Source organism: Oncorhynchus tshawytscha, linkage group LG19, assembly GCF_018296145.1.
Source record: "Oncorhynchus tshawytscha isolate Ot180627B linkage group LG19, Otsh_v2.0, whole genome shotgun sequence".
Classification (NCBI taxonomy): Eukaryota; Metazoa; Chordata; class Actinopteri; order Salmoniformes; family Salmonidae; genus Oncorhynchus; species Oncorhynchus tshawytscha.
Window position 1 is genome coordinate 23,589,384 of NC_056447.1, and position 27,087 is coordinate 23,616,470.

Genomic DNA, 27,087 nt, shown 5'->3' on the forward strand with positions numbered 1-27,087 from the left:
CCACCATCCAATCTGTAGCAACTGCGTGATGCCATCGCGTCAGCAAGGACCAACATCCCTGTGGACTTCCGGCTGTTCTGGAGGTAAAGGGGGGTCCGACCCGGTACTAGATGGATGTACCTAATAAACTGGCTGTTGAACGTATAGGATCATGGTATCTAGCCATTTAGTTCACGTTCGTCGTCTATCTAAAAATATATCTATGGGTTGTATTCGATTATGGAGAGTGCATGAAATAGTTTATTTGTCATCTTGCTAGTTAGTTATCTAGTTGTGGCTATCTGGCTAGTATCACCAAGGGCTTTCTTCAGCAATAGCAACAGTAGCACAGATAGCTAGGCCATAAAACAACACACACGGACATGCATTGCCCAACAACATTAGTGCCACCTTATGGTTTGGAGTATTTTAAGGATGGCTGATTACTTCAAGGTCTCTGCTGTGTGACACTCCGTTCAGACGTGCTAAGTGTTGTCGGCAGGCAGACGTTTGACAATCCTACCAGTGTGTCTGAACCTTAAGAGATGACAGTCCTAAACACACTGGCTCCACTGATACCACAGACATTAATTTGCTGGGTGGCTGCTTGGCTTGAAGGACAGATAATTAGGCATTGTGGGATTGAAACGCTCCCGGAGTTGTGAACAGTAGTGGGTCTGTGCTGTGAGAGACCCCGACGACTGTGTGAGGAAATCCTAATGGTACAGACAAGCCACCATTATACTACAAATTACCTGCCAGCATTAGTGTCACCCTCGGCCCAATCATTTTCTCTCCTGGATCAATCTGTGCTCTGGCCTCCCTAGTCCTCCATGGGGGCCTGTCTTGGCAATTAGGTATTGATTTTGTTTGCCTTTTATTTTCTGAGCCTGATGACCCAACACCCCTACAGTCTCTCAGCTCTTCTGCTCTGTGTTCAGTTGTGACAGGCAGGAGATGCAGAAATGTCTCAGTCAGATGGTGAACTACATGGGAGGAAGTTGGGCTGCACCGATTATGCTGCAGTAGAGAGATCAGTTAAACATCGAACCCAGCGTGACTGTGGATAAGTCTGGACAATGGGTCATTAAGAAGAGCATATCTGGACACTCCAGAGTATCCTCACATGGGAGTTAATTGGACAATGGGATAGTGCTATTTGATTTAGCATCATTGCATGGAGTGTCAATGAATGGTTTGCAATGGATGGTATGTTTTCACCTTTATTTAACCAGGTAGGCTAGTTGAGAACAAGTTCTCATTTGCAACTGCGACCTGGCCAAGATAAAGCAAAGCAGTGTGACACAGACAACAACACAGAGTTACACATGGAGTAAACAATAAACAAGCCAATAACACAAACAAGTCAATGACACAGTAGAGAAAAGAAAGTCTATATACAGTGTGTGCAAAAGGCATGAGGAGGTAGGCAATAAATAGGCCATAGGAGCGAATAGTTACAATTTAGTAGATTAACACTGGAGTGATAAATGAGCATATGATGATGTGCAAGTAGAGATACTGGTGTGCAAAAGAGCAGAAAAGTAAATGAAATAAAAACAGTATGGGGATGAGGTAGGTAGATTGGGTGGGCTATTTACAGATGGACTATGTACAGCTGCAGTGATCGGTTAGCTGCTCAGATAGCAGATGTTTAAAGTTGGTGAGGGAAATACAAGTCTCCAATTTCAGCGATTTTTGCAATTCGTTCCAATCACTGGCAGCAGAGAACTGGAAGGAAAGGCGGCCAAATGAGGTGTTGGCTTTGGGGATGATCAGTGAGATATACCTGCTGGAACGTGTGCTACGGGTGGGTGTTGTTATCGTGACCAGTGAACTGAGATAAGGCGAAGCTTTAACTAGCATAGACTTATAGATGACCTGGAGCCAATGGGTCTGGCGACGAATATGTAGCGAGGGCCAGCCGACTAGAGCATACAGATCGCAGTGGTGGGTGGTATAAGGTGATTTGGTAACAAAATGGATGGTACTGTGATAGACTGCATCCAGTTTGCTGAGTAGAGTGTTGGAAGGTATTTGGTAGATGACATCGACAAAGTCGAGGATCGGTAGGATAGTCAGTTTTACTAGGGTAAGTTTGGCGGCGTGAGTGAAGTACGCTTTGTTGCGAAATAGAAAGCCAATTCTAGATTTGATTTTGGATTGTAGATGTTTAACATGAGTCTGGAAGGAGAGTTTACAGTCTAGCCAGACACCTAGGTATTTATAGTTGTCCACATATTCTAGGTCGGAATCGTCCAGGGTGGTGATGCTAGTCGGGCGGGCAGGTGCGGGCAACGAACGGTTGAAAAGCATGCATTTGGTTTTACTAGCGTTTAAGAGTTGGAGGCCATGGAAGGAGTGTTGTATGGCATTGAAGCTCGTTTGGAGGTTAGTTAGCACAGTGTCCAAGGAAGGGACAGAAGTATACAGAATGGTGTCGTCTGCGTAGAGGTGGATCAGGGAATCGCCCGCAGCAAGAGTGACATATTTGATATATACAGAGAAAAGAGTCGGCCCGAGAAATGATCCCTGTGGTACCCCCATAGAGACTGCCAGAGGTCCGGACAACATGCCCTCCGATTTGACACGCAAATGTTAGTGAATGGAGCACAAGTGTACACAAGAGCTTTGCCCTGACCATTTATTTGTGTAAGTGTGTGTCTCTCGCATGGTCTAAAGTTTGTGGGAGGACAAGCACATTCTCATGTTTAGTTTTTAAAAAATGATAATTTTTGGGTGACAACTGGCACAAGCATGTTTTGTGCATACCCAACATGTATAAATGAGGCCCCTGGAGTTCCTGGAGACAGACTGTACATAAGCCCCCAGTGCTGTGGTGCTTCTCATTAGTCTCTCTCTCTCTCTCTCTCTCTCTCTCTCTCTCACTCTCTCTACACACACATCCGCCACAGTCCTCAACACAGAGGCCCCTCAAGGGTGCGTGCTCAGTCTCCTCCTGCTCCTGTACTCCCTGTTCACTCATGACTGCGTGGCCAGGCACGACTTCAACACCATTATTAAGTTTGTCGATGACACAACAGTGGTAGGCCTGATCACCGACAATGACGAGTCAGCCTATAGGGAGGAGGTCGTGTGGTGCCAGGACAACAAACTCTCCCTCACCGTGATCAAGAAAAAGGAGATGTTTGTAGACTACAGGAAAAAGAGGACCGAGCATGCCCCCATTCTCATCGACGGGGCTGCAGTGGAGCAGGTTGAGAGCTTCAAGTTCCTTGGTGTCCACATCACCAACAAACTAACATGTTCTAAGCACACCAAAACAGTCGTGAAGAGGGCACAACAAAACCTATTCCCCCCTCAGGAAACTGAAAAGATTTGGCATGGGTCCTCAGATCATCAAAAGGTTCTACAGCTGCACCATCAATACTGTCTGGTATGGCAACTGCTCGGCCTCCAACCGCAAGGCACTACAGAGGGTACTGCAAAAGGCCCAGGACATCTCTGGGGCCAAGCTTCCTACCATCCAGGACCTCTATACCAGGCAATGTCAGAAAAAGGCCCTAAAAATAGTGAAAGACTCCAGCCACCCTAGTCATAGACTGTTCTCTCTGCTACCACACGGCAAGTGGTACCGGATCACCAAGTCTAGGTCCAAAACAGCTTCCACCCCAAGCCATAAGACTCCTGAACATCTAATCAAATGGCTACCCAGACTATTTGCATTGCCTGCCTCCCACCCAGTTTTTCCTATTTTGTTTCATTACAACCTGTAATTTAAATAGATTTTTATTTGGATTGTATGTAATGGACATACACAAAATTGTCCAAATTGATGAAGTGAAAAAAAAAAACATGTTTCAAAAAAATGCTATGAAACCCCTAAATACGATCTGGTGCAACAAATTACAGTCAGAAGTCACATAATTAGTTAAATACATTCCACCTGTGTGCAATCTAGGTGTCACATGATCTGTCACACGATCTCAGTATTTATACACCTGTTCTGAATGGCCCCAGAGTCTGCAACACCACTAAGCAAGGGGCACCACCAAGCAAGCGGCACCATGAAGACCAAGGAGCTCTCCAAACAGGTCAGGGACAAAGTTGTGGAGAAGTACAGATCAGGGTTGGGTTATAAAAAAATATCTGAAACTTTGAACATCCTACGGAGCACCATTAAATCCATTATTAAAAAATGGAAAGAATATGGCACCACAACAAACCTGCCAAGAGAGGGCCGCTCACCAAAGCACACAGACCAGGCAAGGAGGGCATTAATCAGAAAGGCAACAAAGAGACCAAAGATAACCCTGAAGGAGCTGCCAAGCTCCACAGCAGAGATTGGAGTATCTGTCCATAGGACCACTTTAAGCCATACACTCCACAGAGCTGGGCTTTACGGAAAAGAGTCCAGAAAAAATCCATTGCTTCAAGAAAAAAATAAGAGGCATGTGGGAGACTCCCCAAACATATGGAAGAAGGTACTCTGGTCAGATGAGACTAAAATTGAACTTTTTACCCATCAAGGAAAACGCTATGTCTGGCGCAAACCCAACACCTCACATTACCCCGAGAGCACCATCCCCACAGTGAAGCATGGTGGTGGCAGCATCATGCTGTAGGGATGTTTTTCATCGGCAGGGACTGGGAAACTGGTCAGAATTGAAGGAATGATGGATGGGGCTAAATACAGGGAAATTCTTGAGGGAAACCTGTTTCAGTCTTCCAGAGATTTGAGACTGGGACGGAGGTTCACCTTCCAGCAATGACCCTAAGCATACTGCTAAAGCAACAATCGAGTGGTTTAAGGGGAAACATTTAAATGTCTTGGAATGGCCTAGTCAAAGCCCAGACCTCAATCCAATTGAGAATCTGTGGTATGACTTAAAGATTGCTGTACACCAGCGGAACCCATCCAACTTGAAGGAGATGGAGCAGTTTTGCCTTAAAGAATGGGCAAAAATCCTAGTGGCTAGATGTGCCAAGCTTATAGAGACATACCCCAAGAGACTTGCAGCTGTAATTGCTGCAAAAGGTGGCTCTACAAAGTATTGCCTTTGTGGGGGTGAATAGTTATGCATGCTCAAGTTAGATTTTTTTTTGTCTTATTTCACAATTTAAAAAAAAGTCATCTTCAAAGCGGTAGGCATGTTGTGTAAATCAAATGATACAAACCCCCCCCAAAATACATTTTACTTGCAGGTTTCAAGGCAACAAAATAGGAAAAATGCCAAGGGGGTGACTAACCGGTGCCCCCGCACATTGACTCTGTACTGGTACCCCCCGTATATAGTCTTGCTATTGTTATTTTACTGCTGCTCTTTAATTACTTGTTACTTTAATTTCGTATTCTTATCATTATTTGTTTAAACTGCATTCTTGGTTAGGGGCTCGTAAGTAAGCATACCTGTTGTATTCGGCGCATGTGACTAATAACATTATATGATTTGATTTGATATAGAAAAACACCCCTAACACTGAATTCTGAATGCAAATAGACAATAGTGATGTGCCTTTGATTCCATACAGAAGATGAAGATGTAAATGTTTAGGGCTATGCCAAGGAATTGTAGCAAGGCAGACCAACTATTCCAAGGCTGTCAAAAAAGAGGGGGTGCTTGGGAGAACAAAGGAGAAGAAATTGAGAGAGTAAAGCCTTGGGGCATGTATAGCAGAGAGGGAGGATTAAGATAGAGGGAAAAATAGTAAAAAAAAACAGAAAAGGAGTGGGTAAGTAAACAGAAGGGGGAGAAAGGCTTGTCAGGAGAGCTGGGCTCAGGGTTCCTCAGTTTGCACAGAAATGTCAGAAACGCTGTGACATTGTCCCGTGCAGCCTCCCCTGATGGCTGCAGTCCCCCACAACAGAGACAAACACACCACACTGCCACCACACACTGCTACACAGACCACCATACTGAATTCTCATATCCATACAGTAAAACACACACAAATCCAATTTGCATAATTTCCATGGTAGTTTAGAGGGCTTTTTTAGGGAAATGATGCTTCTATGGTATAGTTAAGTTCTTCTTGAAGCAAAATGGCGTGGAATATTGCAGAACAAATGCAGGTCAAAGGGTGAGGTAAATAAAATAAGGCAAAGCACAGAAACATGATTGGTGCTCACACATTGTTATCCAAATCACACACACATAAGAAAAACACAAATACACTGTATAGGCAGTGTTTTACATGAATGTAAAGTATGGGAGAGTTAAGGTTAACCCTGGTGGCGTGTGGTCCAGGGGCCATATTACTGACAGGCCAGGACAGACTGGGAGTCCAAGACCCGTCCACCTCTGTGATTAATGAGGCAGGGGTCAGGGGACAAATGCTGAGTTCCTGATTAGGAAGGTATTGGCAGAGGGCATAAATATGGGACTGATCCCTGTAACCTCATCTCCCACTCACACCCGTCCACCCCTCCCACATAGACACCTACACTGCAACTGTGCACCTACATGAAAAAATACTGTAGTGTATAGTATAGTTGGAATACTTTAGTATTCACTGTAGTATTCACTGTAGTGTTTTTTGCAGACTGCAGTAAAGTATAATGTAGTATTTACTGTAGTATTTTAGCAAACTGTTGTCACGTCCTGACCATAGAGAGTCCTTATTTTCTATGGTGGAATAGGTCAGGGTGTGACTGGGAGGTTAGTCTAGTTTATTATTTCTATGAGGGGTTCTAGTTTTGTTTTTCTATGTTGGTGATTTTGTATGATTCCCAATTAGAGGCAGCTGGTATCATTGTCTCTAACTGGGGATCATATTTAGGTAGCCTTTTTTCCACCTGTGTTTGTGGGATATTATTTTGAGTTAGTGTACGTAGCACCTCTGTAGTCACGGTTCGTTGTTAGTTTCTTGTTTTGTTTTATAGTTTCACTTTAATCAATTATGTGGAATTGTAATCACGCTGCGCCTTGGTCCTTCTCTACAAACGAGCGTGACAACTGTAGTATACTATAGTGTTTTTGGGTACATTACTGTCGTATTTACTAAAGTGTTTTTTAACTGGAGAAATACTATTTTCCATTACCTGTAGTTAGACAGGTAAGTAGGTAGCTAGGACTGGATTCTGAATGGAGATTTCAGAGCTTCTGCTCTTTTCTATAACAAGTAGGGAACACAATATATGGTCTATACTTGGCATGTAAGTTTCTCACTTACAGGTGGTACAAATTGGGGTATGGAGAAGGAGAATTGGCAGGGTATATACAAATACTGTAGCATTTACTATTGTTTAAAAAAAAAGTTTTGTGGACTGTAGGGTTTTGTGGATAATACTGTAGTATTTACCATAGTATTCAACAATATACTACAACATTCTATACTAAGTACTACAGATGATTGAGGGATACTACAGTGTGTAGTATACTACAGTTTACTACAGAAGTCTATAGAAATACTATAGTATTCTATGGAAAACGGTAGTATTTTTTATGTGGCCACCTTGCCTGATGCCGCCTCTCAGGAGCAGGGGCAAATGCCACAAAATGTATCTCATTACATTCTGCTGGCACTGTGTTTGATGGACAGAAAATGTATCCCCCTGCCCCCCCAGCCCCCACCAACCATGAGCAGTGCAGCAGTGAAGTGAGAGCAGGGATTGAATTGACTCCTCTGTACATCATCAGTCCTATCCCTCATTTCAATTTGATTTACCATGGCAACTGCTCCAAAGAGATGTCAGATGAAGACATAGTGAAATTAAATCAAGACCAGAGTGTCTATGAAACATATAATTGCAAATAAAACAAATCAGCATCCATCTTATTAAACCGAGTCACGGGAGGACCTGAATGTACTTTGTAGATAAAAATTGAATCCAAACTAGGCAGAAAATGAGTTCTGAAAAGTGAATGCAGCTGAGTTTGCGAAACCTTGAGTTAACTTGTCTCCGTAAACGGATTCAGACTTAAAACTAAGATGATTCATCTGTATTTTGGCCTAAACCTCCATAACCCAATAAAACCTAGCCTGCTGGGTATTTGTCATATTCCTGAATCCCACACAATTCGCTGTGAGGCTTTAAGCCATAACTTTACAAAGAGCTACAGGGAACTCTAAAATAATTCCATCATTTGGCCCTTTGGCTATTAGAAAAACCTGCTTTGGTTCACAATATTAGTTCTATGTGCAACCAAAATCCCTGTGCCTACTGTTTTATAGCCCCGGTGATAGCTAGCACATCATTATGCTTTCATTAGCCTAGCTGTAAAGATCCATACAGCCAAACACTGCAGTTGAAGACTTTTGTCACCATGGGGAATAACACTGTGTTACTCTACTGACTGTGTGATTAATGTCTCTCGCCTGACGACTTTTCAGCCTTATCTGCTGCTGCTGCAGCTGCTACTGAGTGTTATGTACAGTATATTTGTTTGTGTGCTAATGATATGAGCACAAGTCAGCTCTTTACAGAGTTCGGTCCTGATATCATCTCTGCTCTGTCTCATTACCCTTTTGTGTTGTGCAAACTCACTGTCTCTGTCTTTCTTTCGCTATCTCTCTCACACACTAATACAGACACGCGATTACACACCCACTAACACATACGCACACGCACAGGAGGGTGAGGTCCTCTGTGACTGGTGTAAGCCAAAAGTGTTTGAGGTTGTCACGGTAACCAGCCCAGAGAGGTTGAGGAGCGAATGAGGACAAGGGACCAGACCCGGGATAGCAGAGCAGCAGAGCCAGCAGGAGAACAGAGGAAAAAGTTCAGACCTCCAAAGGCTCTGCTCTGTTTCCCTGACTTTTTTTGATTTATTTCAGCAGCACACAGAAGAGGAGAGGAGAAAGGAGATGTCATCCACTCTCCAAATGGTCTGCTTCCTGTGTGAGTCATTAAACAACATACACACAACAACAATAGTCCCATAAAATGAAAAAAATGAATGAAAGCTCAAATGATGATGCTCACCTTTCTATGGTCACCTTGTCTGACAAGGTGTGAAACACGTGTATTATTCTGACACATTAATGGGGGGAAAACATGTTTTCTTCAGAGATTCTTGATGAATATTTTTCAAAGTTCAGTCTTGGTGGATGTTTTTCAAAATTGAGGATACAGTCAATTCTGTTCTTAAGTACGGAACACAAATAATCAATATGACACCATAATTACTCCTGCATTTTCCTGACCCTTTTTTGTCCTCTCAGCTGCTTTCAGCTCGTCTCAGACATCAGACCACCATTAATGCAGCAATATGAAGTCGGGTCAAAGAATGGTCACAGCTGACAGTGGCAGTAGGCTGATGATGACACTGCATCACTATCTTCATACCAGCTTTCCCTTAACCGTGGTCATCTTCACTAGGAACTAAAATCAAGCAAATTACCCAAAAGGTGGAGGGATTCCCTGAACTTGTTCAATCATAAATGCTTTGTTCTCCATTGCAAAATGTTTAGCAAATTTTTTGCACTGATTAATACGACCCTGGTCAACATTGCCATAGATAAGCAGAGAGAGCACCGCCACCTACCAGTAGGTGAGCCCTCCAGCACCTCCCCAGCGTAGCGGGTCTCCTTGAAGATGGGCCTGTTGTCATTCTGGTCGTTGACGTCCACCAGCAGGGCTACAGGACCCTCCACCAGCTTCCCACTCAGGTCTGTCACAGACACCTCCAGCTGCAGACAGGACACACAAGGGTCAGGACAGGAGTTCAGTTATACAGCTGGTATGACAAGGTTTATACAGAATGACATTCATTTAGACAGGTGAAAGCATAGAATACCTGATTGTCTGTTACATGTCTGAGAGATAAATGTATCGGAAAAAGCGCAATTCAATCAAAAACGAGTCTATATTGTATGAACAAGAGTAGTTTATGTACTTATCCTCGGACTCAAACACACACACACACACACACACACACACACACACACACACACACACACACACACACACACACACACACACACACACACACACACACACACACACACACACATACAGGTAGCACATAAAACAGTAACTACAATATTTCACCATTCATAAAAGAACTGTAAACTATGTAAAGAGCGGCTAGTCGCGCCAATCGAGTACTACTCATTTGTCTTTGTTCTCTCTCTCTTTCCCAACACTACAGCAGCAGAGACTATCATTTTATGAATAGATGGACAGTGATAAAAGTTAACGGCCGTCATTTTAATCTCTCAACCAGCAGGAGAAACGAGTGCTAGCAAGTTCCTGTTCCTGACTTGAGCAGATGGATCTGGTGTTAGTGACCTGTGCTGCTCTGCCATGTTACTGAGGAGCAGACACAATGAGAGGACACATTAGGCCTGCCCTCAGATATGAAGAGGTCCTACAAAGCTTCAAACCACAGGAGCTTGACGATAGCATGGTTGTCCTACGGTTATTTTGCCTACAACCTTCCCACAATGTTCTGGGAATGGTACAAGACACCCAGGTAGAATATAGCGTTCTGAGAACCATATGTTTCTTAGGTGGGAATTTCAGTATTTCAGCATAACGTTTCCTACAGGTTTCCTTGTGGTTTTATTTAAAATAATGTTATAAAATTGATCAAAGAACATTAACAAACAATGTTCTTCTGTGGGAATTTCAGTACTTCAGCATAACGTTTCCTACAGGTTTCCTTGTGGTTTTATTTAAAATAATGTTATAAAATTGATCAAAGAACATTAACAAACAATGTTCTTCTGTGGGAATTTCAGTACTTCAGCATAACGTTTCCTACAGGTGTTTCCTCATGTTCTCAGAACATTAACCTCTTGAGCTTATGGCTCAATACTGCCCCGTTGGAGGAAGTGCGTGCCCATAGTAAACTGAAAATATTTTTTTCCAAAATTGCTAATATATGCATATAATAATAATTATTGAATAAAAAACACTCTAAAGTTTCTAAAACCGTTTAAATTATGTCTGTATGTAAAGCAGAACTCTCAGGGCAGCCTTTCTCCCAAACTCTCTTTGTCAAGAGAAAAGTTGGGTCAACTTTGACGTCATCGCCCCCACCCTTCCCAGGCAGCTACCGATCTGGGAACAGTATGTATTTGTTCAGCGCGATGTCTGCTTTCAATTGGCACGTTCATTGTTTGAATTTCGCGCTCCCTCATCCTTTGGCGGGCGAAAATGCCCGGTTCACTCTCACATACATGCACTCTATTGCGCGCGGCCGATTTGGGGAACGTTCTTTTCCAATAGACACCAGTTGAAGCCGGTTCGTTTGTTCGCGATGATCATTGTTTTACATGATAAAAACATCATTTTGCTCGATTCTGCACTTAGTTTGACCAGTTTAGTCAACATATAATATGTAATTTTGAAGTTTGATTGCGCAAGAGTGCGGGACCAGAAGGAGCAGAAGTTATTTTGGGTGCATTTCAGCTGAAGCTGTTAGCATATGCTAATACAAAGACGCACAACTTGAAACCAAACGATGTATTGGGTAAGTATGACTCCTTCTACGTCTTCTGATCGAAGAACATCAAAGGTAAGGGAATATTTATGTGGTTATTTTGGGTTTCTGTGGACTCCAAACGTAGAGGAGACACTGCTAATATCTGAGCGCCGACTCATAGCATAGACTAGTGAACGAATTCTGTAACGTTAAAAATAAATGTAACACAGCGGTTGTATTAAGAAGAAGTGTATCTTTGTAACTATATGTAGAACATGTATATTTAGTCATGTTTATTGCTTGTTATCTGACGTTATCTGTCCGAGCTATCATAATTTCTCCGGACATTTTGAGTAGCATTTTTGAAATGTCGTCATTGTAAACAGAGATTTATGGATATTAATGGCATATTATTGAAAAAAAAAAAAAAATGTACTGTGTAACATGTAATATTACTGTCATCTGATGAAGATTTTCAAAAGGTTAGTGAATTATTTATTTTTTAATCCTACTTTTAAATTTTATATTTTCTGGGACAAAATGGCCGCCGCTTGCATTTTGTTTCGGTGGTGGTCTAATATAAATGTGTGCTATGTTTTCGCCGTAAAACATTTTAGAAATCTGACTCGCTGGGTAGATGAACAAGGTGTTTATCTTTCATTTGAGCTATTGGACTTGTGTAGGTGTGGAGGTTAAATATGTCTAAGAATATTTTTTCACATTTTGCGTTATGCTAATGAGCTTGAGCCGTAGTCACGATCCCGGATCCGGGATGGGTAGCATCAAGAGGTTAAGAAAACTTTCCAAAAAACATTTGCAAAAAAACATTTGTAACATTGAAAGAACCTTCTAAGAATGTTATTTTTAAAAAATATATACATTCCGTTCTCAACAAAACTCTCTCTATCCTCTTTGTGATCACGCTCTCTGTGGCCGATGTGAGTAAGACCTTTAAACAGGTCAACATTCACAAAACCGCAGGGCCAGACGGATTACCAGGACGAGTACTGCGAGCATGCGCTGACCAACTGGCAGGTGTCTTCACTGACATTTTCAACCTCTCCCTGTCCGAGTCTGTAATGCCAACATGTTTCAAGCAGATCACCATAGTGCCTGTGCCCAAGAACACAAAGGTAACCTGCCTAAATGACTACCGACCCTTAGCACTCACGTCTGTAGACATGCAGTGCTTTGAAAGGCTGGTCATGGCTCACATCAACATCATTATCCCAGAAACCCTAGACCCACTTCAATTTGCATACCGCCCAAACAGATCCACAGACGATGCAATCTCTATTGCACTCCACACTGCCCTTTCCCACCTGGACAAAAGGAACACCTACACTGCAGTTCAAAAATGTGGGGTCACTTACAAATGTCCTTGTTTTTAAAGAAAAGCTATTTTTTTGTCCATTTAAATAACATGAAATTGATCAGAAATACAGTGTAGACATTGTTAATGTTGCAAATGACTATTGTAGCTGGAAATGGCAGATTTGTAATGGAATATCTACATAGGCGTACAGAGGCCCATTATCAGCAACCATTACTACTGTGTTCCAATGGCACGTTGTGTTAGCTAATCCAAGTTTATAATTTTGAAAGGCTAATTGATCATTAGAAAACCCTTTTGAAATGATGTTAGCCCAGCTGAAAACTCTTGTCCTGATTAAAGAAGCAATAAAACTGGCCTTCTTTAGACAAGTTGAGTATCTGGAGCATCAACATTTGTGGGTTCGATTACAGGCTCAAAAGGGCCAGAAACAAAGAACTTTCTTTTGAAACTCATCAGTCTATTCTTGTTCTGAGAAATGAAGGCTATTCCATCTGAGATATTGCAGAGGAACTGAAGATCTCGTTCAACTGGCAGCTTCATTAAATAGTACTCGCAAAACACCAGTCTCAACGTCAACAATGAAGAGGCGACTCCCGGATGCTGGCCTTCTAGGCAGAGTTCCTCTGTCCAGTGTCTGTGGTCTTTTGCCCATCTTAATCTTTTCTTTTTATTAGCCAGCCTGAGATATGGCTTTTTCTATGCAACTCTGCCTAGTAGGCCAGCATCCCGGAGTCACCTCTTCACTGTTGAAGTTGCCATACAGTATATACACATTTCACATTATAAATCAGACCTGTCATCAAACTGTGCACGTGTGAATGAGCATGAACTAAAACTCTGCCTGAATTAACGCCCATCATTCACCTTTTATGGTGACAATATCGCCATTATTGGCTGTAAACTTTGGTAGTATTGGAATTAGTATATCTAGCTGATGTTCTGATAGAGCTGCAAAATCTGGACCCCTACAAATCAGCTGGGCTAGACAATCTGGACCCTTTCCTTCTAAAATTATCTGCCTGTTCAACCTCTCTTTTGTGTCGTCTGAGATTCCCAAAGATTGGAAAGCAGCTACGGACACTCTTGACCCAAACTGCTACAGACCTATATCTATCCTACCCTGCCTTTCTAAGGTCTTCGAAAGCCAAGTCAACAAACAGATTACCGACCATTTCGAATCCCACGGCACCTTCTCCGCTATGCAGTCTGGTTTCAGAGCTGGTCAAGGGTGCACCTCAGCCACGCTCAAGGTCCTAAACAATATCTTAACCTCCATCGATAAGAAACAATACTTTGCAGCCGTATTCATTGACCTGGCCAAGGCTTTCGACTCTGTCAATCACCACATCCTCATCGACAGACTCGATAGCCTTGGTTTCTCAAATGATTGCCTCGCCTGGTTCACCAACTACTTCTCTGATAGAGTTCAGTGTGTCAAATCGAAGAGCCTGTTGTCCGGGCCTCTGGCAGTCTCTATGGGGGTGCCACAGGGTTCAAATCTTGGGCCGACTCTCTTCTCTGTATACATCAATGATGTCGCTCTCTGATCCACCTCTACGCAGATGAAACCATTCTGTATACTTCTGGCCCTTCTTTGGACACTGTGTTAACAACCCTCCAGACGAGTTTCAATGCCATACAACTCTCCTTCCGTGGCCTCCAACTGCTCTTAAATACAAATGAAACTAAACGCATGCTCTTCAACCGATCGCTGCCTGCACCTGCACCTGACTTAGAATATGTGGACAACTACAAGTACCTAGGTGTCTGGTTAGACTGTGAACTCTCCTTCCAGACTCACATCAAACATCTCCAATCCAAAGTTAAGAATTAATCCAAGAATTGTCTTCCTATTTTGCAACAAAGCATCTTTCACTCATGCTGCCAAACATACCCTCGTAAAACTGACCATCCTACCGATCCTCGACTTCGGCGATGTCAATTACAAAATAGCGTCCAATACCATACTCAATAAATTGGATGCAGTCTATCACAGTGCCATCCGTTTTGTCACCAAAGCCCCATACACTACCCACCACTGCGACCTGTATGCTCTCGTTGGCTGGCCCTCGCTTCATACTCGTCGCCAAACCCACTGGCTCCAGGTCATCTACAAGACCCTGCTAGGTAAAGTCCCCCCTTATCTCAGCTCGCTGGTCACCACAGCAGCACCCACCTGTAGCACGCGCTCCAGCAGGTATATCTCTCTGGTCACCCCCAAAACCAATTATTCCTTTGGCCGCCTCTCCTTCCAGTTCTCTGCTGCCAATGACTGGAACGAACTCCAAAGATTACTGCACCTGTACCTAGTCCATCTATAATTTAGCCCAAACAACTACCTCTTCCCCTACTGTATTTATTTATTTTTCTCCTTTGCACCCCATTATTTTTATTTCTACTTTGCACATTCTTCCACTGCAAATCTATCATTCCAGTGTTTTACTTGCAATATTGTATTTACTTTGCCACCATGGCCTTTTTTTGCCTTTACCTCCCTTATCTCACCTCATTTGCTTACATCGTATATAGACTTATTTTTATACTTTTTGGTTATGAATACGTCATCATATATTCCCCATTTGCACAAGGCTACTTTTGCCTTCTTGCAACGCAATTCTTCAACCACTAGAAACTGCGTACGCATGGTTTAAAGTTTGTGGGAGGACAAGCACATTCTCATGTTTAGTTTTTAAAAAAAATGCAAATTTTTGGGTGACAACTGGCACAAGCATGTTTTGTGCATACCCAACATGTATAAATGAGGCCCCTGGAGTTCCTGGAGACAGACTGTACATAAGCCCCCAGTGCTGTGGTGCTCCTCCTGGCTTCTCATTAGTCTCTCTCTCTCTCTCTCTCTCTCTCTCTCTCTCTCTCTCTCTCTCTCTCTCTCTCTCTCTCTCTCTCTCTCTCTCTCTCTCTCTCTCTCTCTCTCTCTCTCTCTCTCTCTCTCTCTCTCTCTCTCTCTCTCTCTCTCTCTCTCTCTCTCTCTCTCTCTCTCTCTCTCTCTCTCTCTCTCTCTCTCTCTCACTCTCTCTCTGTGGTTATACTGAGGGTGGAGCTTCATTGGCCATCCAGAAGAGGTGCAGCCACTGAGACGCTAACATACTGCTCCCCAACCCCTCCCCCCTCTACAGGCCTGTATCACTTATTCATGTATTCAACAGCTCCTAAAGGTGCAGTATGGGCCCGGCCTGGCATCCCCTCACCGGGGGAATCTCTCCGGCTTAGCAGAGCACAGGCGAAACAAACAAATCCCAACATCTGACACAAACAAGCTGACTTTAATACTCAGAGTCAGAGTGTGAGCCCAAGACTCTTCTTAGTCAGGGACCACTTTTACATGAGTATAGTATTACAGAGAGTAGCTTATATCCCGCTTAAGGTCTTATTCTGGATAAACTGTTTACATACACTTTTGATACCTCGCTCACGAGGTTAAATGGAATAGTAACTGAAATGTGGACACTGACTGTAGGCCTATTACCTCTCACATGTAGCCTCATATAATATTACATTTTTGCAGTAAATTTATAAAACAAATATACATTTTGTCTTGGGAACAGGGGTGGAGAAATATGATTTCTTTCATTCAGTGTCTCTTGAAAAAATGTGAATGCGTGTGTAACTTGTTATCTTTGACACTTTTATGCAAGCAGAGAATTTCAATCACATAAAATATGTACCCAAGACGAACTGAAGTCTTACCAGAACTGCATTCCATTGTTTTCTCACCTTTCATTTGCTTAAAACAATCTTTCTACTGTTTTGGAATTATTGCATTTTCTCGCAGGTCCTTAAACTAAACAGACAACTTTACCGGTGTTAACTAGATTACCAATGCATTCATTCTATCAATGTAAGGTGTTATTCTGGTGAGCATTACTTTATTTAGTCTTCTGGGGCAACAATTTATGACAGAAGAGAAGCTGCATGTATCAAACTGTAGTTGACTAACAAATGTCGGAAATTATATGGCCTAAATTATAAGGCATAGCCTACTATTTAAGTTATCAGATGAAAACATTATCACACAACACCCAGGATATGAGAAACTGAGCTTGTGCAGATTGCAAAAACAACAGTAAATGGGATAAGATGTTTATATGCACAGTATCCGGTCTTAGATCAGCATGTCCCAGGCATCTTATCCGGGTTTCTCATAACCGGGAAACAAGCTTTTTCGGCTTATTTTAAACAGGATATGATGTTTATTTGCGTCGACTCAAAAATGGAATACTTGAGTATCCTGAATAACAACGGGATATTGGTGGGCATGTAAATGTGGTCATTGTGCCTGAGCATTCAATTCCACCCGTCGACTTCAACGCTGACATAAGAAGTTCATTTTTCCCTACCGGACTCAGAGTACAAGTTTATATGGAGAGCTACTCATTATGCTCATTGCACTCTGCCCTGTCTTAAGATATAAGATTCTGTCTTAAGAAAACATCATGTACCGGTACCTTGAAAGTGTTTTACATCCCAGACTGGATCAGTGTCATTTCAACAGATGAACATCAGGAGCCGCTCTCAAACATAACATAATTTGTATCATTCTAACATCACCTTTGTCTACCCTATCACACAATAAGGAAATGGAATGCCCCTTCTTCCTCTCTGCTGTCCAATAGGAATAGCTAACAGGATAATTCCCCAGAAAGACCAGACCGAAGGTATCCATCGCAGAGAGTGGTGTCGGTGCTCTACTCCTCTCTTATCTAGCATATTAGCTGCTCCTGCTCCCCTCACTATCAGTAATGCATGACACCACTCCCCCTCTTTATCACACAGGTCATCCTCTCTCCCTCTATCTCCAATGGTGGGCCCCAGGCCCAGAGAACAAGGCATAATGGTAGTAATGACAGAGATGCAAGTAAAGTGAGAGTTAGGGGTTAGAGGCCTAATGGCCCTATAGATCATCAACTCCTCTCCTCACTTCTCGGCGGTGTAGTCGGTGGGGAAGCAGCAGCACACAGACAGACTACAGTACAGTAGCAGGGTATTTATGGAGGGGCCATTTCCTCTACCTCTGTCTTCATCAGCGAAACTGCTGACTCTCAACTAATGGTGCTCACACGAGAACTCACAATCTCATCTTCTCCAGCAAACCATGTCCCACGCAAACACACAGGAATCAAACGTAAAAACATATAGGATATACACTACATGACCAAAAGTATGTGGACACCTGCTCGTCGAACATCATATTCCAAAATCATGAGCATTAATATGGAGTTGGTCCCTCCTTTGCTGCCATAACAGATTCCACCCTTCTGGAAGGCTTTCCACTAGATGTTGGAACATTGCTGCAGAGATTTGCTTCCATTCAGCCATAGGAGCATTAGTGAGGTCGGGTACTGGCAGTCCAATGGCAGCAAGCTTGACACCACTCTAGCAGAAGCTTGGCATTGGTGCTCTTAGGCTTGTGTGTGTCTGCTCGGACATGGAAACTCATTTCATGAAGCTCCCGATGAGCAGTTATTGTGCTGACGTTGCTTCCAGAGGCAGTTTGGTACCCGGTAGTGAGTGTTGCAACTGAGGACAGATGTTTTTTTACGCGCTACATGCTTCCGCTCTCAACAGTCACGATCTGTGAGCTTGTGTGGCCTCCCACTTCCAAGTCACAACAACAGTACTTACAGTTGACTGGGGAAGCGCTAGCAGGGCAGAAATTTAACAAACTCACTTGTTGGTAAAGGTGGCATCCTATAACGGTGCCACGTTGAAAGTCACTGAGCTCAGTAAGGCCATTGTACTGCCAATGTTTGTGTATGGAGATTGCATGGCTGTTTGCTCGATGTTATACACCAGTCCAACGATGTTGAGTTAATAAATAATAATAAAAAGAAAAATAGTAACACAAGAGTAGAGCTACATGTAGGGAGTACCAGTACTGTAAAAAAAGATGTAACAATCAAACACATATACTAATCCTGACAAGCATACACACACACACACATACCCACACCCACACACAGTCCCACCTGCTCACAGATGCACACACACACACACACACACACACACACACACACACACACACACACACACACACACACACACACACACACACACACACACACACACACACACACACACACACACACACACACACACAACATGAATAGGGTAACAGCTAAATCAGATAACACATTCATTTAGGGATATTTAGGGACACAAAAGGTTTCTTTCAGAGACAGGGATTTATAAACAGGCCCCCCCTGTGAGTCCTATTGAAAGTCTCCCTGACATACACACCTCACAGCACGCCGTGTCTGAGTGACTAAGATAACATTAGCTGTGATCGAGGCACCTTACGTCTGATCATTGGAGAATGTATCATATCAACAGAGCCGTCATCTGCAATGGAGACAAAGGAAGCGTGTTACATAAGCCCGACTTCAAACACTGGCCTGTGAGTACCGTATGCCTGTAACAACCTCAAACGTCACCTGCCCCTTAAAACACCTTTGTGTTGGCAGTCGCTCAGCCGCAGCCAACACACCTCAGCTAAATGACATCATTTACCTGTTGTTTTCAGCTATTCCCTTTCTTACATATATCTGACAGCTGATTACACTCTGTCAAGTGTACTTACTCTCACAGTTAAAGGTTATTTTACCAGGTAAGTTGACTGAGAACACATTCTCATTTACGACAACAACCTGGGGAATAGTTAGAGGGGAGAGGAATGAGCCAATTGTAAACTGGGGATGATTAGGTGGCCACAATGGTATGAAGGCCAGATTGGGAATTTAGCCAGGACACTCTTACGATAAGTGCCATGGGATCTTCAGTGACCACAGAGAGTCAGGACACCCCGTTTAACATCCCGTCCAAAAGACAGCACCCTACACAGGACAATGTCCCCAATCACTGGATTGGGATATATCTTTTTTGACCAGAGGAAAGGGAACCTCTTACATAACTTTCAGCAGCATCTAGTCTCCCATCCAGGGACAGACCAAGACCAACTCTGCTTAGCTTCACACACAAGCCAGCAGTGGGATGTAGGGTGGTATGCTGCTGGCATAAACTATGCAAGCGCAGTGACGGTGTGCCATTTTCTACATAGTTCTAAGTACTTTTGTGTGGCTCAAATATTTGGAACCGACCATATTGTGAAGGGTGTGTAGTGCCCTTTACACTGACTAAGTGAGCACTCCTGGTGCTGTACAGAGAAGCGCAATTAAATGCAGTGTACATAACTTATGTGTACTGCACTGCATTTCTTCCTTCCTCCCTTCCTTTCGTAAGCTCTTTCTGTCTTTCTTTCTTTGTCTGTCTTAATTAGTCTGACTGGAGCTATATCTCTGGCGAGGTGAGACGACCCTTCTGGCCGGTGGATGGCCATGTCATGGAGACTGTACTGGAGACTGTACTGGAGCACGGCTCCCTGCTTCATTTCCTCATCATTCTGAACCAGGGCCAGATTAATGAGAGAGACCAGTGAATTATGAGAGAGCTGAAGGCAACCACACCATCCACTGCTCACTGAAGTGTGTGACTGCACATCCATTATGTATATATACATTCATTATTCATACATACTCTGGGCATCAGATTCAACTCATCGCTTTACCTTCTACATATTATCAGGCGGTCTTCTTACGACAAGCATTTTTATTGGGCATTAGAACATTTGACCTTAGATCACCTGAGATTCTTATCTCTAAGTACTTGGAATAAGCGCTTGTCTGTAGCCCAGGACCTCTAATCGAGAGAACGTAAATCATGGGTGAAACCCTACGACAAGTCAGCTAAAGCAACGCAGTGAGACATGGCTTTGCATACTGCTGAATAAGTCAATTGAAGTAGCAGACAATAGAGGGACTACAATGATTGAAAATGTGATCAGTCCGTGCCAACAAACCCTGCATAACCTACAAAGCATTCATCAGAACCCAAGCATGGTAAGATTAACTTTCCAACTTTCACAAGGTAGGACAACACTTTTCCAAATGTGTAACCCTTCATCCTTCTCTTTTTCTTTCTCTCAAAGAGACACCTGGGACCATGAAACACATGTTGCTCCCATAGTCTCTCACATGTTCTGAAAGGGTTGACTGAATTAGCACACCCATGCGTCGCCATGGCACGTGCCCAAGTAGCATCTCAGAGTGGATGAAAGCCTGTGGCCACAGAGGAATAGAGCAGGGGTGCTGCATATGTAGGAGCTTATAGCACATAAGAACCTGTAGCCTACCGTACATTCAGTCCCTTTATGCTCCTGGGGATAACTAGATCACTTCTTAAAGCCCAAGGGTCAACATTAATGGAGAATTCTAGACAAAACGAAAATGTACTGTAATTTAATACACTGAAAATACAGTCATTGGGCATTCTTGGCTAAATCTGCATGCTGAATGACTGGTAATGCTCTCTGCAAGCTTGTGGTTCCCTGAGAAAACGAGTCAAAGGCAGTGAGAGAACTTCACAGTTCAAACTAAATCAATGACAGGCACGCTGGCCTAATTTCCCAGTGCCATTCCTGAGAGGGAGGCATTTAGCTACCATGGGAAGCCCAGTGGCTCTGCATTGCATTCTGTACACAGCTCTGTGCTTGTTAAGAAAATGAGGTAGCGGTTTCTGTCGCGGATCACTCCAAATATTTCCTCAAGTTGCAAATTGGTATGTTTGTAAGAGGAGGCAGTGATTTCATTTGGAGGGAAATTACTTATTAAAGGCAGGGAGAATGAGAGAAGATGGTCTTCTCTCACTGGGGAGAAAATTACACCCTGTGCACATCCCTGGCTGTCACATCCCCACAAATGATCACTCTGAAGCCATTACACCATGTTTATTAGCTGAGCTGGCCGTGATTTCACAAACTGTGGAGATCAGACTACTCACCTCTCTCTCTCTCTCTCTCTCTCTCTGTCTCTCTTTCTCCCTCATTCTCTCTCTCTCTCTCTCTCTCTCTCTCTCTTTCTCTCTCCCCCCTCTCTCTGAGTGGTTCGGTCCATTTCTATTTCTCTATCTTTATCACATTGAGCCATAAGAGGGCAATTCCACTGTAAATGATCTAACGAAAACCAAACAAAAACCATTGGTTTCAAAGTTTAACAAACCATACAACTCTATGCACAATGACTACTTAAACAATTTACATAGTAAAATAAATAAACTAATTTACTGGAAACTGAGCCGATGCAAAGTTTTGGAACAGAATTATAGTAAAATCTCTCTCAGTTTATCCTGTTGCCAAACGTTTTATCTGTACATTTTTTCTTGTAAATATGTTTTTGTAAAACCTCAACAATATTTGTTTGGCATTCATTTTTAAGTGAAAAATCTGCGTCTCAGTGTAATTCCGTTTCCATGGAATTGCCCAAGAGCTCTCTGCTCTCCTTTATGATAGTTCAGCCCTCTCTGAGTGGTTTGCAAGTTCTTTCTGCTTCCCTCTTATTCAACATTCAAGAGTCACCTCTACCATTTACTGTATAGTGAATAAAACACCATGCATCATCTCAGTTTGAGTCATGTAGCATTGATAGCTCCCACATTGAGCTTGTTCCTAAAGCAGGGGTCACGTTTTTCACGCAGAAAGAAATGATAAAATGCATAAGAAATATCTTACTGCATTTTGTAAACACAGATCTAAAATGCTTCTTATTGTCATTTCTGCTTGTCATCAGACTCATTTTGTTCTTCAGTTGCACTTCTCCCCTATGATGAGAATTCACAAATGGGCATTCCATCAGTAGTCAGTGCTCTGGTACCTTTCCCTCCGTGTAGCCTATTTCTCTCCAGTAAAATGCAAGTTAAAACTTCAAGCAAAACATTAGGAAATGTAGCTATGATAAACCTTAGAAATATGATGACCATGCATCGTTTTTGCAAAAAATACCTTTCTTTTTCATTATAAGCTCATTTACTTGTGTGGCTGCTAGCCAAATAGCGTTGCACTTCTGTTGTCATCTGATGAAAATGAAGCAATGTTCTGCCGAATGTGTTGTACTAATGTCTTTTCTGTGAAGGAAAACTGTAGTTGCACGTCCCTGATCACTCTATTGAAGCAAAGAAAAACACGGTTGACTTTTAATCAAAAACGCAGGTGAAATGGTTTAAAATGCATATTTTTTTGATGGTCTGTGTTGTCAGAAATAAGATTTCTGAACTCTAACGTGACCCCCTGCCAAGGCCTTGGTCCTAAAATGAACATTCATGAAAATCATTTCTGATGCACACACCTCGTACTCAGAAGAAAATACTCAGTAACCTTGACATGAGAATGACTGCTCCTCTTAAGATGCAGAGAGCCATTTACTGGCTTCCCTCCCTGGACTACAGAAACCACTAACACATGCTTTCAACAAGCATTATCTCACTAACACAGAGGATGAGGGGAGTTAGACAGCTGCAGAAGCAACACCATGTATTGCATGTTAAAATGCCTCTGTTCCTCTCTAATCAGTTCGTAATGCTACATAGAATTGGCTGCTAACTACATCAACTCTTTTGGAGAAAAGGCTTTGGATTGCTTAAAGGCTTAAAGTATCTCAAACTAACCCCCATCTCTCTCTCTCTCTCTCTCTCTCTCCTCCCTCTCTCTCTCTCTCTCTCTCTCTCTCTCCCCCTCTCTCTCTCTCTCTCTCTCTCTCTCTCTCTCTCTCTCTCTCTCTCTCTCTCTCTCACAGTATGAACACTTTTGCTTTGAATCTGGAATCTCTGTGAGGGCAGCTAGAGAATGGGTTCATTAGAGAAGAGGGACCTGTGCTGTGGCTGTGTGTGGCCTGGACAAGGGCTGTGGTGGTCATTAAATTGCTGTAGGCTTCAACAGTTGGCAGACAAGGTATCCCGTGCCATTATTTTATATGATATGATTTTATAGTAAGAAGAATATAATTGAACTTAGCTGAATAAAATAGAAAGGATGTTTTTCCCATTCCGGAGAGAGTGTGCATATGAAGTGGCTATGTTGAACGCAAAAGTTATAATTTGAAACAGGTCATATATGCTTGATTTAGAGTTATTTGGCAACTTTAGCTGTGAATAATACAAAATGTCTTAGAAATCAAAACATATAAGGACTGCATGATGCGAGTATATTGATGATTTGAGAAAAAGCTTGCGCTCTGTTACTTGCCTCAGGCTGCCATCGCTGTTCTCTCATCAAGTGATCATATTTTCACCCATCGGACTATTCTCAATATAATCTTGTCTTTACTAATATGTACAATTAGTTTCAATTTAGAATGTCCCATTATTAAATGGGCAGGAACAGGGGTAAGAGAAAAAACACATCAACCGTATGCACTCCAATAGCAAATGAAGGCCAATTTCTAACCGGTTTGTTTGTCAATCATTTATGTACCAAAGACATCTTAAATCTGTAAATTTGTTTGTTTTTCTGCCGTGCGTAATATGCGGTTGTCACGCCCTGACCTAAGTTATCTTTGTTTTCTTTATTATTTTGGTTAGGGCAGGGTGTGACGAGGGTGGTATGTGTGTTTAAGTCTTGTCTAAGGTTTTTTGTATATCTATGGGGTTTTGGTTTGTCTAGGTAATTGTAGGTCTATGGTGGCCTGAATTGGTTCCCAATCAGAGGCAGCTGTTTATCGTTGTCTCTGATTGGGGATCCTATTTAGGTTGCCAATTTACCATTTTGGTTTTGTGGGTTATTGTCTATGTTTAGTTGCCTGTCAGCACTCGTGTTATATAGCGACACGTTTCTTTGTTTAGTATTTATTTGTTAATTAAAAGAAGAATGTATGCTTATCACGCTGCGCCTTGGTCTCATCAATATAACGAACATGACAGCGGTAGGCTATGTATTGTATAACTGTACAATCACCATTTTAATTCAGGCTTTTTGGGGGGCGGGGCTCATGTATAGGCCTATTTATGTATTTATATCACCTTTATTTAACCAGGTAGGCCAGTTGAAAACAAGTTCTCAACTGAGACCTGGCCAAGTTAAAGCAAAGCAGTGCGCCAAAAAACAACAACACAGAGTTACACATAGGATAAACAAAAGTACAGTCAATAACACAATATAACATATAGTGTGTGCAAATAGCATAAGGAGGTAAGGCCATAAATAGGCCATAGTAGCGAAGTAATTACAATTTAGCAAATTAACACTGGAGTGATAGATGTGCAGATATTGATTGCAAGTATAAATGCTGGTGTGCAAAAGAGCAAAAAAGTCAATAAAACAATATGAGGATGAGGTAGGTAGTTGGATGGGCAATTTACAGATGGGCTGTGTACAGCTGCAGCAATCGGTAAGCTGCTCAGATAGCTGATGCTTACAGTTAGTGAGGGAGATATAAGTCTCCAACTTCAGCAATTTTTTTTTTTTGTGTGTGATTTTTTTTGTTGCAATTCTTCCAGTCATTGGCAGCAGAGGACTGGAAGGAGACACATTGCCAAAGGAGGTGTTGGCTTTGGGGATGACCAGTGAGATATACCTGCTGGAGCGCGTGCTACGGGTGGGTGTTGTTATGGTGACCAGTGACTTTTACCTAGCAAAGACTTATATGACCTGGAGTCAGTGGGTCTGGCAAAGAATATGTAGCAAGGGCCAGCCGACGAGAGCATACAGGTCACAGTGGTGGGTGCTATATGGGGCTTTGGTGACAAAACGGATGGCACTGTGATAGACTGCTGAGTAGAGTGTTGGAGGCTATTTTGTAAATGACATCACCGAAGTCGAGGATCAGTAGGATAGTCGGTTTTACGATGGTATGTTTGGCAGCGTGAGTGAAGGAGGCTTTGTTGCGAAATAGATTCTAGATTTAATTTTGGATTGGAGATGTTTAATATGCATCTGGAAGGAGAGTTTACAGTCTAGCCAGACACCTAGGTATTTGTAGTTGTCCACATATTCTAAGTCAGAACTGTCCAGAGTAGTGATGCTAGTCGGGCAGGCGGGTGCGGGCAGTGATCGGTTGAAGAGCATGCATTTAGTTTTACTAGCGTTTAAGAGCAGTTGGAGGCCACGGAAAGAGTGTTGTATGGCATTGAAGCTCGTCTGGAGGTTTGTTAACACAGTGTCCAAAGAAGGGCCAGAAGTATACAGAATGGTGTCGTCTGCGTAGAGGTGGATCAAGGAATCACCAGCAGCAAGAGCGACATCGTTGATATATACAGAGAAAAGAGTCGGCCCGAGAATTGAACCATGTGGTACCCCCATAGAGACTGCCAGAGGTCCGGACAACAGGCCCTCCGATTTGACACACTGAAGTAGTTGATGAACCAGGCGAGGCAGTCTCAGTACTGTCTTTTATCGATGGCAGTTATGATATCGTTTAGTACCTTGAGCGTGGCTGATGTGCACCCATGACCAGCTCAGAATTTTTTTTGCACAGCAGAGAAGGTACGGTGGGATTCGAAATGGTCAGTGATCTATTTGGCTTTTGAAGACTTTAGAGAGGCAGGGCAGGATAGATATAGGTCTGTAACAGTTTGGGTCTAGAGTGTCACCCCCTTCGAAGAGGGGGATGACCGCGGCAGCTTATGCCTATGCATATGCATAAGCTTTAATATGTATACTGTGAGGTGAGTTTTAAAAGCACAATATTGTTTGATGATAAGTGTTTGATATGATTTTCGATTACATTTGCATTGATGTCAGAATGCTTATAGGGACAATTAACGCCCTGTGTACCAGGCCATTAGCGACCTGATGGTCGTTAGCGAGTTGGGTACTACCAACGAGAGGTCGACCGATTATGATTTTTCAACGCCGATACCGATACCGATCATTGGAGGACCAAAAAAGCCGATACTGATTAATCAGCCAATTTTTATTTATTATTTGTAATAATGACAATTACAACAATACTGAATGAACACTTATTTTAACTTAATATAATACATCAATAATATCAATTTAGCCTCAAGTAAATAATGAAATATGTTCATTTTGGTTTTAATAATGCAAAAACAAAAGTGTTGGAGAAGAAAGTAAAAATGCAATATGTGCTATGTAAGAAAGCTAATGTTTCAGTTCCTTACTCAGAACATGAGAACATATGAAAGCTGGTGGTTCCTTTTAACATGAGTCTTCAATATTCCTAGGTAAGAAGTTTTAGGTTGTAGTTATTATAGGACTATTTCCCTCTATACCATTTGTATTTCATTAACCTTTGACTATTGGATGTTCTTATAGGCACTTTAGTATTGCCAGTGTAATAGTATAGCTTCCGTCCCTCTCCTCGCTCCTCCCTGGGCTCGAACCAGCAACACAACAACAACAGCCACCATTGAAGCAGCGTTACCCATGCAGAGCAAGGGGAACAACTACTAGAAGGCTCAGAGCGAGTGACGTTTGAAACCCTATTAGCGCGCGCTAACTAGCTAGCCATTTCACTTCGGTTACACCAGCCTCATCTCGGGAGTTGATAGGCTTGAAGTCATAAACAGCGCAACGCTTGATGCACAACGAAGAGCTGCTGGCCAAACGCACGAAAGTGCTGTTTGAATGAATGTTTA

At 42.6% G+C, this 27,087-nt stretch overlaps 1 protein-coding gene across 2 annotated transcripts in view; it reads right to left on the bottom strand.

The window, feature by feature from the left end:
* cdh13 (cadherin 13, H-cadherin (heart)) overlaps positions 1 to 27,087 on the bottom strand; it is a 527,392-nt gene that overhangs the window by 224,581 nt on the left and 275,724 nt on the right. For both annotated transcript variants that reach the window (XM_042301487.1, XM_042301486.1), the window contains one exon: positions 9,429 to 9,573. In XM_042301487.1, coding sequence (XP_042157421.1) covers positions 9,429 to 9,573 — 145 coding nt within the window. The remainder of the gene's footprint in view (positions 1 to 9,428; positions 9,574 to 27,087) is intronic.